A 15,946-nucleotide genomic window follows, 5' to 3' on the forward strand; every position below is an offset into this window, starting at 1 on the left:
TACTCCAGAGCTGTACTCACTATTCTGTTGGTGCAGTCACTGTGTACATACATTACATTACTGATCCTGTACTGATCCTGAGCTACATCCTGTATTATACTCCAGAGCTGCACTCACTATTCTGCTGGTGCAGTCCCTGTGTACATACATTATATTACTGATCCTGAGTTACATCCTGTATTATACTCCAGAGCTGCACTCACTATTCTGCTGGTGCAGTCACTGTGTACATACATTATATTACTGATCCTGAGTTACATCCTGTATTATACTCCAGAGCTGCACTCACTATTCTGCTGGTGCAGTCACTGTGTACATACATTACATCACTGATCCTGTACTGATCCTGAGCTACATCCTGTATTATACTCCAGAGCTGCACTCACTATTCTGCTGGTGCAGTCATTGTGTACATACATTACATTACTGATCCTGAGTTACATCCTGTATTACACTCCAGAGCTGCACTCACTATTCTTCCAGTAATTATTTGAAATAATCAGCAGTCTTGAATGCAAGTCAACAGTGTAAGCGCTGTACAGACACTGAACAAGCAAGAAACACTGGAAATGTCAGCTTTGGACCATGCAGAATTGTGAATGCAGCACTGGACAGAATATAACACAGGCTCTGTACAAGTGCATTGTGTTTTGGCCTTCTTTACATTTATGTGAATGGTTTTCTTCATGACTTATAAGGTGGCCCATCCATCTTTAGGAATCGTATCTTGACCAGCATGAATTGCAGCCAGATATATTTTTGTTTGAAATGCTCTGGCGTTTTAGATAAAATATACTATGAAGAGTCGGCTGTGGACCATAGCTGGAGACGAGACTAGTCCGGCTCCGGGTGGATCTTCCCAGCGCTGCTAGAGGTAATTGACCGGATTCTCCCTTGTGTGTACAGAAGGACAGACCTGTCGATCACCTCTAGACACGATGGATTTTCAAAGTTTATCTTCAAGAATTATATTGGTTTTATAGTTACTTTAAAGCTGTCTTTTTTTGTGTCTAGATCAATAATCTAAAGAAGATTCTACAAGGAATTGTGGATTATTATCGCGAGGTAAGAGAGTAATTGAAATGCTCAACACTTTGTGTATAAAATAAATAGCTTTGATGATTCTAAGTTACATCCTGTATTATACTCCAGAGCAGCACTCACTATTCTGCTGGGGCAGTCACTGTATACATACATTACATTACTGATCCTGAGTTATATCCTGTATTATACTCCAGAGCTGCACTCACTATTCCGCTGGTGCAGTCACTGTGTACATACATTGCATTACTGATCCTGAGTTACATCCTGTATTATACCCCAGAGCTGCACTCACTATTCTGCTGCTGGAGTCACTGTGTACATACATTACATTACTTATTCTGTACTGATTCAGAGTTACATCCTGTATTATACTCCACAGCTGCACTCACTATTCTGCTGGTGCAGTCACTGTGTACATACATTACATTACTTATCCTGTACTGATCCTGAGTTACATCCTGTATTATACTCCAGAGCTGCACTCACTATTCTGCTGGTGCAGTCACTGTGTACATACATTACATTACTTATCCTGTACTGATCCTGCGTTACATACTGTATTATACTGCAGAGCTGCACTCACTATTCTGCTTGTGCAGTCACTGTGTACGTACATTACATTACTGATTCTGTACTGATCCTGAGTTACATACTGTATTATACTCCAGAGCTGCGCTCACTATTCTGCTTGTGCAGTCACTGTGTACATACATTATATCACTGATCCTGAGTTAAATCCTGTATTATACTCCAGAGCTGCACTCACTATTCTGCTTGTGCAGTCACTGTGTACATACATTACATTACTGATTCTGTACTGATCCTGAGTTACATACTGTATTATACTCCAGAGCTGCGCTCACTATTCTGCTTGTGCAGTCACTGTGTACATACATTATATCACTGATCCTGAGTTAAATCCTGTATTATACTCCAGAGCTGCACTCACTATTCTGCTTGTGCAGTCACTGTGTACATTATGAAAATGATGAAAGTTTCTGTTCTTTTCTTCAGGTATTAAATCAGCACATTTCAGAATATCTCCTCCCTGATTGCGGTAACATTGCAGAGACGTCAGATCCCACAGAAATGGGGCGCTTACTACAGCTCATACTGGGATGTGCTGTGAACTGCGACAAGAAACAAGGTACAGAACATCTATAATATATTTGTGTGTGAACACCGCACTAGAGGTGACTGATCACAGAGTATTTATTGCAGATGTGGCAGGTTATTAATTTGGTATCGCCATATCTGTACTGACCTATGAAATATAGTTAAATGGACTGTCAGTACAAATGACTGATCAAACCAAGCACAGGCGCTCAGTGCACCCTTGATGTGGCCAAGCCGATCAGTGCTTCTTCCCAACTATTTGTTTTCCATCTATCTCTGCTCTCCTCTTAATTGATTAACAGCTCTGGCTTTATAATAGAGGAGAGTGGAGATAGATGCAAAAAAAGGGCACTAAACTATTTAACCATGTCAAGCCTGCGCCTGGTTTGACTAGTCATTTTTTTTGCATTTTGTACCGTTCAGTGAATGCTGTAAAAACACAACCCACAATTACAGAATTGCTGTTTTTTTTATCATTTTAATTAACAAAAAAATGTCAATTTTTTTTCAACACTTATATGGTACATTAAATAGTGGGGATAAAAGAAAATACAACTAATCTTGTAAGTCCTCATACGTCGATTGAGAATTCAGTTAATAAGGAATAAGTCTCAAATCTGAATGCGAACATGGTGCATTGAGTCGTGCTTCGTGGATACAAAGTGATCTTGCATCAACTCATTCTATTGTTTCAGAACACATCCAGACCATAATGACCCTGGAAGAGTCTGTACAGCACATGGTAATGACCGCCATCCAGGAGGTAAGGGCACACTGACTATTGACCTCTTACTTACCAGGCCTGAAAAAGTGTTAAAGGGGTTAACCACTACTCTAAAAGTTAACCTTAATGGGCTCAGGTTGGTGCAAGAAATTTATAAAACACAGCAAATACTACTCACTTACCTAACCTGTTCTGCTCCTCTGCATTTTGTACTGATTCCTAAGCCAGTCTCCTGGCATGACCGCTGCAGCCAATCAGTGACAGTTGATCTGCTGCAGCTTTTACATCCATCCGAACAGGAAGAAACATCTCTCCTCCTGTTTGGACTTAATATGTCTGCTGCGGCTGATCTGCACTCAGTCACGTGATGTCCCCCCATGCCATAGATTTGATTATTAGAGGTTTTATTATATATTATTATTACCCCATTGGGCCCTTTAAGATAGGCTTTTCCTGTTTTAAAAGTTAATCTATTTTTTGTGTTTTTTACTCTCAATCGATAAAACCTTTTTAAAATTTACACCAATATAGCTGTATTGTTTTCATTGCCGCCCGTTGGGACTACACATAAATTACTGTGTGATGTACATGCTTATATATAATGATATAATAAAATATGCAATTATTAATTTGTTATTATTAATTATAACAATTAATATAATGTTATTACATAATATTATTTTATATATATTAATATAATATATTATATATATATATTTTTTTTTACAAGAACATATAAAAAGCTATTTTTTATATTTTTTTTAATTACTTTGCGCTTCTTTCAAACTAAGTAACCAGTTGAAATAATTGTTCAGGTTTTTTGGCACTGTAGGTGCCTAATATGTGTAGGGTTTTGTACTGTAATGCAACGTTTGTACAATGCAAATGCTTTCTTGCTAACATTTTTTTTTACTAAATAATTGCCTCTGTTTGCATTGTTGTATTATATTTTACAATTTTTTCAATATATATACAGTACAGACCAAAAGTTTGGACACACCTTCTCATTTAAAGATTTTTCTGTATTTTCATGACTTTGAAAATTGTACATTCACACTGAAGGCATCAAAACTATGAATTAACACATGTGGAATTATATACTTAACAAAAAAGTGTGAAACAACTGAAAATATGTCTTATATTCTAGGTTCTTCAAAGTAGCCACCTTTTGCTTTGATGACTGCTTTGCACACTCTTGGCATTCTCTTGATGAGCTTCAAGAGGTAGTCACCGGAAATGGTTTTCCCACAATCTTGAAGGAGTTCCCAGAGATGCTTAGCACTTGTTGGCCCTTTTGCCTTCACTCTGCGGTCCAGCTCACCCCAAACCATCTCGATTGGGTTCAGGTCTGGTGACTGTGGAGGCCAGGTCATCTGGCGCAGCACCCCATCACTCTCCTGTTTGATCAAATAGCCCTTACACAGCCTGGAGGTGTGTTTGGGGTCATTGTCCTGTTGAAAAATAAATGATGGTCCAACTAAACACAAACCGGATGGAATAGCATGCCGCTGCAAGATGCTGTGGTAGCCATGCTGGTTCAGTATGCCTTCAATTTTGAATAAATCCCCAACGGTGTCACCAGCAAAGCACCCCCACACCATCACACCTCCTCCTCCATGCTTCACGGTGGGAACCAGGCATGTAGAGTCCATCCGTTCACCTTTTCTGCGTCGCACAAAGACACGGTGGTTGGAACCAAAGATCTCAAATTTGGACTCCTCAGACCAAAGCACAGATTTCCACTGGTCTAATGTCCATTCCTTGTGTTCTTTAGCCCAAACAAGTCTCTTCTGCTTGTTGCCTGTCCTTAGCAGTGGTTTCCTAGCAGCTATTTTACCATGAAGGCCTGCTGCACAAAGTCTCCTCTTAACAGTTGTTGTAGAGATGTGTCTGCTGCTAGAACTCTGTGTGGCATTGACCTGGTCTCTAATCTGAGCTGCTGTTAACCTGCGATTTCTGAGGCTGGTGACTCGGATAAACTTATCCTCAGAAGCAGAGGTGACTCTTGGTCTTCCTTTCCTGGGGCAGTCCTCATGTGAGCCAGTTTCTTTGTAGCGCTTGATGGTTTTTGCAACTGCACTTAGGGACACTTTCAAAGTTTTCCCAATTTTTCGGACTGACTGACCTTCATTTCTTAAAGTAATGATGGCCACTCGTTTTTCTTTACTTAGCTGCTTTTTTCTTGCCATAATACAAATTCTAACAGTCTATTCAGTAGGACTATCAGCTGTGTATCCACCTGACTTCTGCACAACACAACTGATGGTCCCAACCCCATTTATAAGGCAAGAAATCCCACTTATTAAACCTGACAGGGCACACCTGTGAAGTGAAAACCATTTCCGGTGACTACCTCTTGAAGCTCATCAAGAGAATGCCAAGAGTGTGCAAAGCAGTCATCAAAGCAAAAGGTGGCTACTTTGAAGAACCTAGAATATAAGACATATTTTCAGTTGTTTCACACTTTTTTGGTAAGTATATAATTCCACATGTGTTAATTCATAGTTTTGATGCCTTCAGTGTGAATGTACAATTTTCATAGTCATGAAAATACAGAAAAATCTTTAAATGAGAAGGTGTGTCCAAACTTTTGGTCTGTGCTGTGTATATATATATTACAGTGGGGAAAAAAGTATTTACTCAGCCACTAATTGTGCAAGTTCTCCCACTTAAAAACACGAGAGAGGCCTGTAATTGACATCATAGCTAGACCTCAGCTATGAGGCTGCGTGCCCACGTTGCGTATTACAAGCATATATGCTGCGGAATTTCCGCAGCGTAAACGCTTGTAAAACGCATGTATATCTGCACCCCATGATCCCCAATGGCATTTCGCAATGTCAATGCCCATGCTGCGGATTTTTCCGCAGCGTATATGCTGCGGTCAAAAATCCGCAGCATGTTCATTAATTTTGCGTTTCCGCATGCGGAATCAATGTGCGGATGGTACCCAAGTCTGGAGGAGAGGAGACTCTCATCCAGACCTGGGTACCAAAGAACCTGTAAAAAAAAGAATAAAATAAAGTTTATACTTATCTTCTGATGTTTTCCCTCCGTCGTGCTGTTGTGTGAAGGACCTGCCACGTCATTGAGTCATGTGACCCATCACATGACTCAATGACGTCACCGCAGGTCCTGCACACAACAGCGTGAGCCGCTCAAGACTCCGGACGGGGCAGAGAATGCATCGGTAGGTGAGTATAAACTTTCTTTTTTTATTTTTTACCATTCTGATTCTTTTTTTTTAACTATTACTTGGTCACACTATATAAATCCATGCCGGTTACATGGATTTATATAGTGTGACCAAGTCGTCAAGCACTTTTCCAAGTGATGCTTAAATCACTTGGAGAAGTGCTTGATAACCCGCATGCGGAAATGCATGCAAAGACGCTGCAAAGACGCCTCACAAACTCTTCTACCTGGCGGGAAAACCGCATGTAAAATCCGCATGCGATTTTCCCGCCAGGGAGAAGCGTAAAAAATATGCTTCAGTTCTGCAACGTGGGCACATAGCCTCAGAGACAAAATGAGTAAACAAATCCTGAAAATCATGTTGTCTGATTTGGAAATAATTTTTTTTCCAATTTTGGTGGAAAATAAGTATTTGGTCACCTACAAACAAGCAAGATTTCGGTCTCTCACAGACCTGTAACTTCTTCTTTAAGAGGCTCCTCTGTCCTCCACTCATTACCTGTAGTACTGGCACCTGTTTGAACTTGTTATCAGTATATAAGACTCCTGTCTGCAACCTCAAACAGTCACACTCCAAACTCCACTATGGTGAAGACCAAAGAGCTGTCGAAGGACAACAGAAACAAAATTGTAGCGCTGCACCAGGCTGGGAAGACTGAATCTGCAATAGGCAAGCAGCTTGGTGTGAAGAAATCAACTGTGGGAGCAATAATTAGAAAATGGAAGACATACAAGACCACTGATAATCTCCTTTGATCTGGGTCTCCACACAAGATCTTACCCCATGGGGTGAAAATGATCTCAAGAACGGTGAGCAAAAATCCCAGACCAACACGGGGGGGACCTAGTGAATGACCTGCAGAGAGCTGGGACCAACGTTACACAGGCTACCATCAGTAACACACTACGCCGCCAGGGACTCAGATCCTGCAGTGCCAGACGTGCCCCCCTGCTTAAACCATTACATGTCCGGGCCCGTCTGAAGTTTGCTAGAGAGTATTTGGATGATTCAGAAGAGTATTGGGAGACTGTCATATGGTCAGATGAAACCAAAGTAGAACTGTTTGGTAGAAACACAACTCGTCATGTTTGGAGAAGAAAGAATACTGAGTTGCATCCATAGAACACCATACCCACTGTGAAGCATGGGGGTGGCAACATCATGCTTTGGGACTGTTTCTCTGCCAATGGACCAGGACGACTGATCCATGTACAAAAAATAATGAATGGGGCCATGTATCATGAGATTTTGAGTGCAAACCTCCTTCCATCAGCAAGGGTATTGAAGATGAAACGTGGCTGGGTCTTTCAGCATGACAATGATCCCAAGCACACCACCAGGGTAATGAAGTAGTGGCTTCGTAAGAAGCATTTCAAGGGCCTGGAGTGGCCCAGCCAGTCTCCAGATCTAAACCCTATAGAAAATCTTTGGAGGGAGCTGAAAGTCCGTGTTGCCCAGCGACAGCCCCAAAACATCACTGCTCTAGAGGAGATCAGCAAAGAGGAATGGGCCAACATGCCAGCAACAGTGTGCGCTAACCTTGTGAAGACTTACCGAAAACGTTTCACCTCTGTCATTGCCAACAAAGGATATATGACAAAGCATTGAGATTAACTTTTGTAATGGACCAAATACTTATTTTCCACCAAAATGTGAAAAAAATTTCTTTCCAAATCAGACAAAGTGATTTTCAGGGTTTGTTTTCTCATTTTGTCTCTCATAGTTGAGGTCGACCTATGATGTCAATTACAGGCCTCTCTCATCTTTTTAAGTGGGAGAACTTGCACAATTGGTGGCTGACTAAATGCTTTTTTTCCCCACTGTATATACTTTTTTGTTGTTGTTTTTTTTACATATTATGTCCTTTTACATTTTCAGTTTTTCACTGAATGAGTTATCCATTAAGGGGCCCAAGTTGTAAGAAAAACAGTCAGATAAACTGCATTTAGTGGGGTAAATGAGAACCATTCTTCCGAGCCAGAAATGTGATGAAGCCCTGCAGATTCCTACAGGTTGTTTATGGTATTGCAGCTCACCCCCTAGAAACAACCTGTATACTGGTGTGATGCTGTTTTTTGAAGAAAGCAGACATATTTTTCTATATATCTTGCACAATCCCTTTTAAAGAGGCGAAGATCCACTGGATTACTAAATCAGATCAGCGATCAGCTCTTATCACTGAACTAGATGGTGGCCCGACTCTAAAGCATCGGGTATTCTAGCATATGTCTCCCGACCCTCCTTTATAATGCCCCATGCAGGAAGTCACATCCCCCGTATATAATACCCCATGCATATAATACCCCATGCAGGATGTCACATCCCCCTTATATAATACCCCATGCAGGATGTCACATCCCCCCTATATAATGCCCCATGCAGGAAGTCACATCCCACTATAGTGCCCCATGCAGGATGTCACATCCCCCCTATATAATACCCCATGCAGGATGTCACCTCTCCCCCATATAATGCCCCATGTAGGATGTCACCTCTCCCCCCATATAATGGCCCATGCAGGATGTCACCTCTCCCCCATATAATGCCCCATGTAGGATGTCACCTCTCCCCCCATATAATGCCCCATGCAGGATGTCACCTCTCCCCCCATATAATACCCCATGCAGGATGTCACCTCTCCCCCCATATAATGCCCCATGCAGGATGTCACCTCTCCCCCCATATAATGCCCCATGTAGGATGTCACCTCTCCCCCTTATAATGCCCCATGTAGGATGTCACCTCTCCCCCCATATAATGCCCCATGCAGGATGTCACCTCTCCCCCCATATATTGCCCCATGTAGGATGTCACCTCTCCCCCCATATAATGCCCCATGCAGGATGTCACCTCTCCCCCCATATAATGCCCCATGCAGGATGTCACCTCTCCCCCCATATAATGCCCCATGCAGGATGTCACCTCTCCCCCCATATAATGCCCCATGTAGGATGTCACCTCTCCCCCCATATAATGCCCCATGTAGGATGTCACCTCTCCCCCCATATAATGCCCCATGTAGGATGTCACCTCTCCCCCCATATAATGGCCCATGCAGGATGTCACCTCTCCCCCATATAATGCCCCATGCAGGATGTCACCTCTCCCCCATATAATGCCCCATGTAGGATGTCACCTCGCCCCCATATAATGCCCCATGTAGGATGTCACCTCTCCCCCATATAATGCCCCATGTAGGATGTCACCTCTCCCCCATATAATGCCCCATGTAGGATGTCACCTCTCCCCCATATAATGCCCCATGTAGGATGTCACCTCTCCCCCATATAATGCCCCATGTAGGATGTCACCTCTCCCCCATATAATGCCCCATGCAGGATGTGACCTCTCCCCCATATAATGCCCCATGTAGGATGTCACCTCTCCCCCATATATAATGCCCCATGTAGGATGTTACCTCTCCCCTCATATAATGCCCCATGCAGGATGTCACCTCTCCCCCCATATAATGCCCCATGTAGAATGTCACCTCTCCCCCCATATAATGGCCCATGCAGGATGTCACCTCTCCCCCATATAATGCCCCATGTAGGATGTCACCTCTCCCCCATATAATGCCCCATATAGGATGTCACCTCTCCCCCATATAATGCCCCATGTAGGATGTCACCTCTCCCCCATATAATGCCCCATATAGGATGTCACCTCTCCCCCATATATAATGCCCCATGTAGGATGTTACCTCTCCCCCATATAATGCCCCATGCAGGATGTCACCTCTCCCCCATATATAATGCCCCATGTAGGATGTTACCTCTCCCCTCATATAATGCCCCATGCAGGATGTCACCTCTCCCCCATATAATGGCCCATGCAGGATGTCACCTCACCCCCCATATAATGCCCCATGCAGGCTGTCACATCCCCCCTATATAATACCCTATGCAGGATGTCCCATCCTCCCATAGTGCCCCATGCAGGTCCCCTATGGCCCCATACAAAAAAAAAAAAAAATCCAATACTCACCTCACTTCTCAGCTGCTGCTCCGGACTCCAGCGTAGCCGGCATCTTCGCGCTGTGCGCTGTGATCGGTCACCGCGCCCTCTGACCTGAGACGTCACAGAGCATCAGCGGAAGACACAGGAGCTACTGCGCAGGCACGGGGAGGGGTAAGTATGACGCCGGGTGCCGGGGTTCTGAGGGACGGGAGGAGAAGAGAGGGGAGAGGAAGGGAGGGGTAAGTATGACGCCGGGGTCCTGATCGAGCGGGGGGAGGGACGGGAGGAGAGGAGAGGGAAGGGGAGAGGAGGGGAGGGGTAAGTATGACGCTGGGGTCCTGATCGAGCGGGGGGAGGGACGGGAGGAGAGGAGAGGGAAGGGGAGAGGAGGGGAGGGGTAAGTATGACGCTGGGGTCCTGATCGAGCGGGGGGAGGGACGGGAGGAGAGGAGAGGAGAGGGAAGGGGAGAGGAGGGGAGGGGTAAGTATGACGCCGGGGTCCTGATCGAGCGGGGGGGAGGGACGGGAGGAGAGGAGAGGGAAGGGGAGAGGATGGGAGGGGTAAGTATGACGCTGGGGTCCTGATCGAGCGGGGGGAGGGACGAGAGGAGAGGGGAGGGGAGGGGAGAGGAGGGGAAAGGAGGGGAGGGGCGTCACACTTGTCCTCGGGAGATAAGCGGCTGTAGCCGCGGATCTTCCGACGATAGCCGCATGTAGGTCAGCGGCGCCTGCGGTCGGGGGACTTATGCTGCAAGCAGCCGGCTGCATCTCCCGGCTGCATCGCCGCTGACCTCCGTGCCTCACATGAGCCGCTAATGGCCGCCATGTTTTTCTGAAATGCCGCGTCGCTGATTGGCCGCGGCCGGACCAATCAGCGACCCGGGATTTCCAGGACAGACAGACAGACAGAAAGACAGATAGACAGACAGACGGGATAAGACAATTATATAGATAGATAGGTTGTGGCCAGCAATACACTCCCCCTGCAGCGGCCACTATAGAGCAAATGCAGTATAACATGCCGCTGAGCAGACAGTGTCTGCTAGAGTGAGATCTGCGGGTGCCGGCCACTCTGGCCCTTAGAGGGAGTCCAGGGAGGACCACCCTCCATTGTGCGTTACATGGCTCAGAGCATTGGCCCTTGCACTCGTAGATAAAATCTAGCTCTTTGTGCTAAGTATGAAGTTCTCTGTGATGAGATGTTTTTGCATAGCTTATTTTCGTGTTTTTTTCGCGCCTGGTCGTGCATTTCAGTCGCTTTTGCATATATTTGAATATATTATGATACATGATATTTGCATCTGCCTGATTGTATCGCTGCTCTGGTATGTGCTTTATGCTAAGCAGCAGTAAAATGCTCACGGTATCCAGGTCACACCGACATATACAGTACAGACCAAAAGTTTGGACACACCTTCTCATAGTCATGAAAATACAGAAAAATCTTTAAATGAGAAGGTGTGTCCAAACTTTTGGTCTGTACTGTATATATAGGAAGGCGTCTGATTTGGAGAAATTAACCCCTTTTGTCTTTAAAGTAATAATAACAGATCCAGTAGCAAGACCCCCCATTCTTTAAATCCTGGTGTTTGCCTCGTGATGGATCCCTCCATGTGAGGCCCCCATCCTCACACCATGCACACGGCTGTGACGTCTCCTTTCATCTTCACGTTATTCCTTCTCTCACGTCTTATCAGAAACCTGAGGGGATGGCAGCTTTTCTATTCCACGGACTATATCACACGTGCAGTGTACATTTTCTAGAGAGTCTGAGCTCCTGCCCCTTCACTTGATTAAAATTAGCAGAAAAATTGCCAAAAACTTCCTATAGTACATCAATAAGGCGCCCTCAAAGCTCCCGCCTGTGTTTTATCTGCCCACGCGGGAAGCTCCAGTGACATCACCGCCCATATATGGTAGATGTCCATATAAGGACAGTTATGTCACTAGAAGTGAAGCACTGTGGGCTTGAAAAGGGGGTAGGAACCAAAGGCTGTGCCCAGCGTAAAGGAGGAGGGAATAACAAGGGCCAGGTGGACAAATGCCGCTTCCCTGCCCCCCACACCACCACCAAGAGCTCCAGCGTCCAGGCAGGTGTCAGACAGACTCATCCTGTCCATGATGGGCGCCTGCACCAAAAGAGGAGATGAGGGCTGTATGGGCGTATATGCACACATGGTGGATGTATTACAGCCTTTCCTGTCCATGATGGAAGCCTCCACCAAAAGAGGAGATGAGGGCTGTATGGGGGCGTATAAGCCCACATGGTGGATGTATTACTGCCTTTTATGTCTGGGATCCTAATAAAGAATACCTCCAAGTGGTATGACGCTATGTTGTTCTTCCCTTCTCCTAGTTCCTACCACCATAGGTAGCCAAAAAAAGACGTTCAGTAAGACAGGAAGTAGCTGTCTGGCTCCCATCATTGCCACCCATACTAGCTGCCTTGCTCCATCTCTAGCTCTTCCTGGCAGTCCCCTCGGTAATGCAGGATTGAAGCTATATCAGTGCGAGACCTCACCTGGTGTCAGTGAGCGCATGTCCATCATGAATGACATTTGTATTGCGTCTCTTACAGCTAATGTGTAAAGAGGCGGTGGATTCTCCAACGATCGAGTCGCCCGGAGATCTGGAGCAGCAGGTAATACGTGGCCCCCGTCATGGCCGACACTTCTCACTACCACAATCATAGATGTAGTGAAATGAGGATGGATCGAGTCCAATAATAAGTGCACTTTGGGGAATTGCTAGCTGTGCAATCCTCTTCAATAGCGCATTTTATCAGTCTCATCACCTAGTTGGGTAATAGTGATTTGTTATGGACGGGTTATGTCCCCACCACACCCCATACATCCATGGCTGAGTCACCAGGTAAGCTTTGTGTCAGTCCGCAGGCAGAAAGATGTAATTTTTATTAGAATACATGAAGCCATTCAAAGGACGAGGCCCCGACACCGGCTTCATTGTCAATCCAAATTATATGGCTGCTGATACAGTCATTACATCCCAAAGCCAATATATGAGCCGCTAGTAAACGTCATGAGCAACAAGCCGATAAACGGAGGAGGTGACAGCATGGGATCAGTCACCAGCACCCGCCTATACATCCCAGGCATATCAAAGAGAATATGTCAGTAAGGAATATTATACAAGCTCCCATCTCGTGTTCAGTGGATATAAAACCTCTACACACCACTATTGAAATTCCAGATTTTTTTTGTCATGCGGTAAAAAGCATAACAAGAAGAATCATTCTACCTATATTGTCACCCATAGCCTGTACAAATCCATTGATAACTAAACTGGTATCTTTTCAGATGAAAAAATAATTAAAATCTTGTGTTTGCATAAATCTGCACACCCTTGAACTAATACTTTGTTGAAGTCCCCTTTCAATTTATGACAGTGTTCTGTCTTTTTGGGTCAGAGTCTATCCACATGGCACATCTAGAATTGGCAATCTGTTTCCTCTCTTCCTTGCAGTAGCTCCACATTTGTCAGATTGCAGCGGGCATCTCCTGTGTACAGCGCCCTCTTCAGGTCACAGATTGTCACTTGTGTTCAGGTCTGGGCTCTGACTAGGCAATTCCAAACCTATGATCTCCTTCTGGCAAAACCATCCGTTTGTTGATTTGGAGGTCTCTTAGGGTCACTGTTGTGCTGAAAGGAGAAATTCATCTTCAGATTTTTAGCAGAGGTCTGAAAGTTTTATTGCAAAATTGATGATATTTGGAACTGTTTAGAATTCCCTCCACCTTGACTAAAACCCCAGTTCCAGCTGCTGATAATCAGCCCCAAAGCACAATGCTGCCTCCACTATGCTTCACTGTGGGGATTGTGATCTTTTAGTGATCCGCAATCTTGGCTTTGCACCTTTTGGAATTCTGGCCAAAAAGGTCCACCCTTGGTCTCATAAGACATAACACGTTTCCCACATGCTTTTGGAAGACTTGATGTAGGTTTTGGCAAAACACAGCCGGCTTGGATGTTTTCTTTGTAAGTAAAGGCTTCTGTCTTGCCACCCTACTCCACAGGCCAGACGTATGAAGAATACGGGAGAACGCTGTGACATGCAGGACCAATATTTACCAGAAATTCCTGCAGCTCCTGTAATGGTGCTATCAACCTCTTGGCAGCCTCCAGGACCAATTTTTCTTCTTGTCTGTTCATCAATGTTTGAGGGACATCCAATTCTAGCTAATGTCACTGTTGTGCCAAATTTAAGCTCCTTCTTGATGACTCTTCATAGTGCTCCATGGTAGATATAAAGCCTTGGAAATTATTTTGTCCCCTTCTCTTTACTGAGAACTTTTAACAATGAGATCCCTTTGCTGTGCTGTCAGCTGTTTATGGCTCCCAGAACAGCAAAACTTTCTACTGGATTAATCAGGGGTAAATGACGGCGACTGTGCCCTGACTACTATGTAACATGAGGGGAAATGTGATTGGCTAACTGATCACAACTACATCCCCAAACATAAGAGGGTGCTCACACTTATGCAAACACATCATTTTAGTTTTATTATTTTTATTCCCCCCCCCCCTCAAAATGATTTCAGTTTGTTTCTCAATGGATTTGTACAGATTATGGGAGACATTAAAGGTGGAAAAAGTTCTGAAATTATTCTTATTGATATGATTTTTTTTTTAACATGACAAAAATCTGGTATTTTATCAGAGGTGTGTAGAAGGTTTTATATCAACTGCATGTATTCATCAGGTATTACCCGCATATACAGTACAGACCAAAAGTTTGGACACACCTTCTCATTTAAAGATTTTTCTGTATTTTCATGACTATGAAAATTGTACATTCACACTGAAGGCATCAAAACTATGAATTACCACATGTGGAATTATATACTTAACAAAAAAGTGTGAAACAACTGAAAATATGTCTTATATTCTAGGTTCTTCAAAGTAGCCACCTTTTGCTTTGATGACTGCTTTGCACACTCTTGGCATTCTCTTGATGAGCTTCAAGAGGTAGTCACCGGAAATGGTCTTCCAACAATCTTGAAGGAGTTCCCAGAGATGCTTAGCACTTGTTGGCCCTTTTGCCTTCATTCTGCGGTCCAGCTCACCCCAAACCATCTCGATTGGGTTCAGGTCTGGTGACTGTGGAGGCCAGGTCACACCATCACTCTCCTCCTTGGTCAAATAGCCCTTACACAGCCTGGAGGTGTGTTTGGGGTCATTGTCCTGTTGAAAAATAAATGATGGTCCAACTAAACGCAAACCGGATGGAATAACATGCCGCTGCAAGATGCTGTGGTAGCCATGCTGGTTCAGTATGCCTTCAATTTTGAATAAATCCCCAACAGTGTCACCAGTAAAGCACCCCCACACCATCACACCTCCCCCTCCATGCTTCACGGTGGGAACCAGGCATGTAGAGTCCATCCGTTCACCTTTTCTGCGTTGCACAAAGACACGGTGGTTGGAACCAAAGATCTCAAATTTGGACTCCTCAGACCAAAGCACAGATTTCCACTGGTCTAATGTCCATTCCTTGTGTTCTTTAGCCCAAACAAGTCTCTTCTGCTTGTTGCCTGTCCTTAGCAGTGGTTTCCTAGCAGCTATTTTACCATGAAGGCGGCTGCACAAAGTCTCCTCTTAACAGTTGTTGAAGAGATGTGTCTGCTGCTAGAACTCTGTGTGGCATTGACCTGGTCTCTAATCTGAGCTGCTGTTAACCTACGATTTCTGAGGCTGGTGACTCGGATAAACTTATCCTCAGAAGCAGAGGTGACTCTTGGTCTTCCTTTCCTGGGGCGGTCCTCATGTGAGCCAGTTTCTTTGTAGCGCTTGATGGTTTTTACAACTGCACTTGGGGACACTTTCAAAGTTTGCCCAATTTTTCGCACTGACTGACCTTCATTTCTTAAAGTAATGATGGCCACTCG

The 15,946-nt window shown here is 44.5% G+C and overlaps 1 protein-coding gene across 1 annotated transcript in view; it reads left to right on the forward strand.

Annotated features, from left to right (window-relative positions):
• The window catches only part of HOOK1 (hook microtubule tethering protein 1), a 123,171-nt gene that overhangs the window by 21,981 nt on the left and 85,244 nt on the right, over nucleotides 1–15,946 (forward strand). The window contains exons 4-7 of the mRNA XM_073643740.1: nucleotides 1,015–1,065; nucleotides 2,059–2,191; nucleotides 2,856–2,923; nucleotides 12,619–12,681. Of these exons, the coding sequence (XP_073499841.1) occupies nucleotides 1,015–1,065; nucleotides 2,059–2,191; nucleotides 2,856–2,923; nucleotides 12,619–12,681 (315 nt within the window). The remainder of the gene's footprint in view (nucleotides 1–1,014; nucleotides 1,066–2,058; nucleotides 2,192–2,855; nucleotides 2,924–12,618; nucleotides 12,682–15,946) is intronic.

Source organism: Phyllobates terribilis, unplaced genomic scaffold (genome assembly GCF_046119375.1).
Source record: "Phyllobates terribilis strain yellow unplaced genomic scaffold, ASM4611937v1 Scaffold_8__6_contigs__length_399053987, whole genome shotgun sequence".
Taxonomy (NCBI): Eukaryota; Metazoa; Chordata; class Amphibia; order Anura; family Dendrobatidae; genus Phyllobates; species Phyllobates terribilis.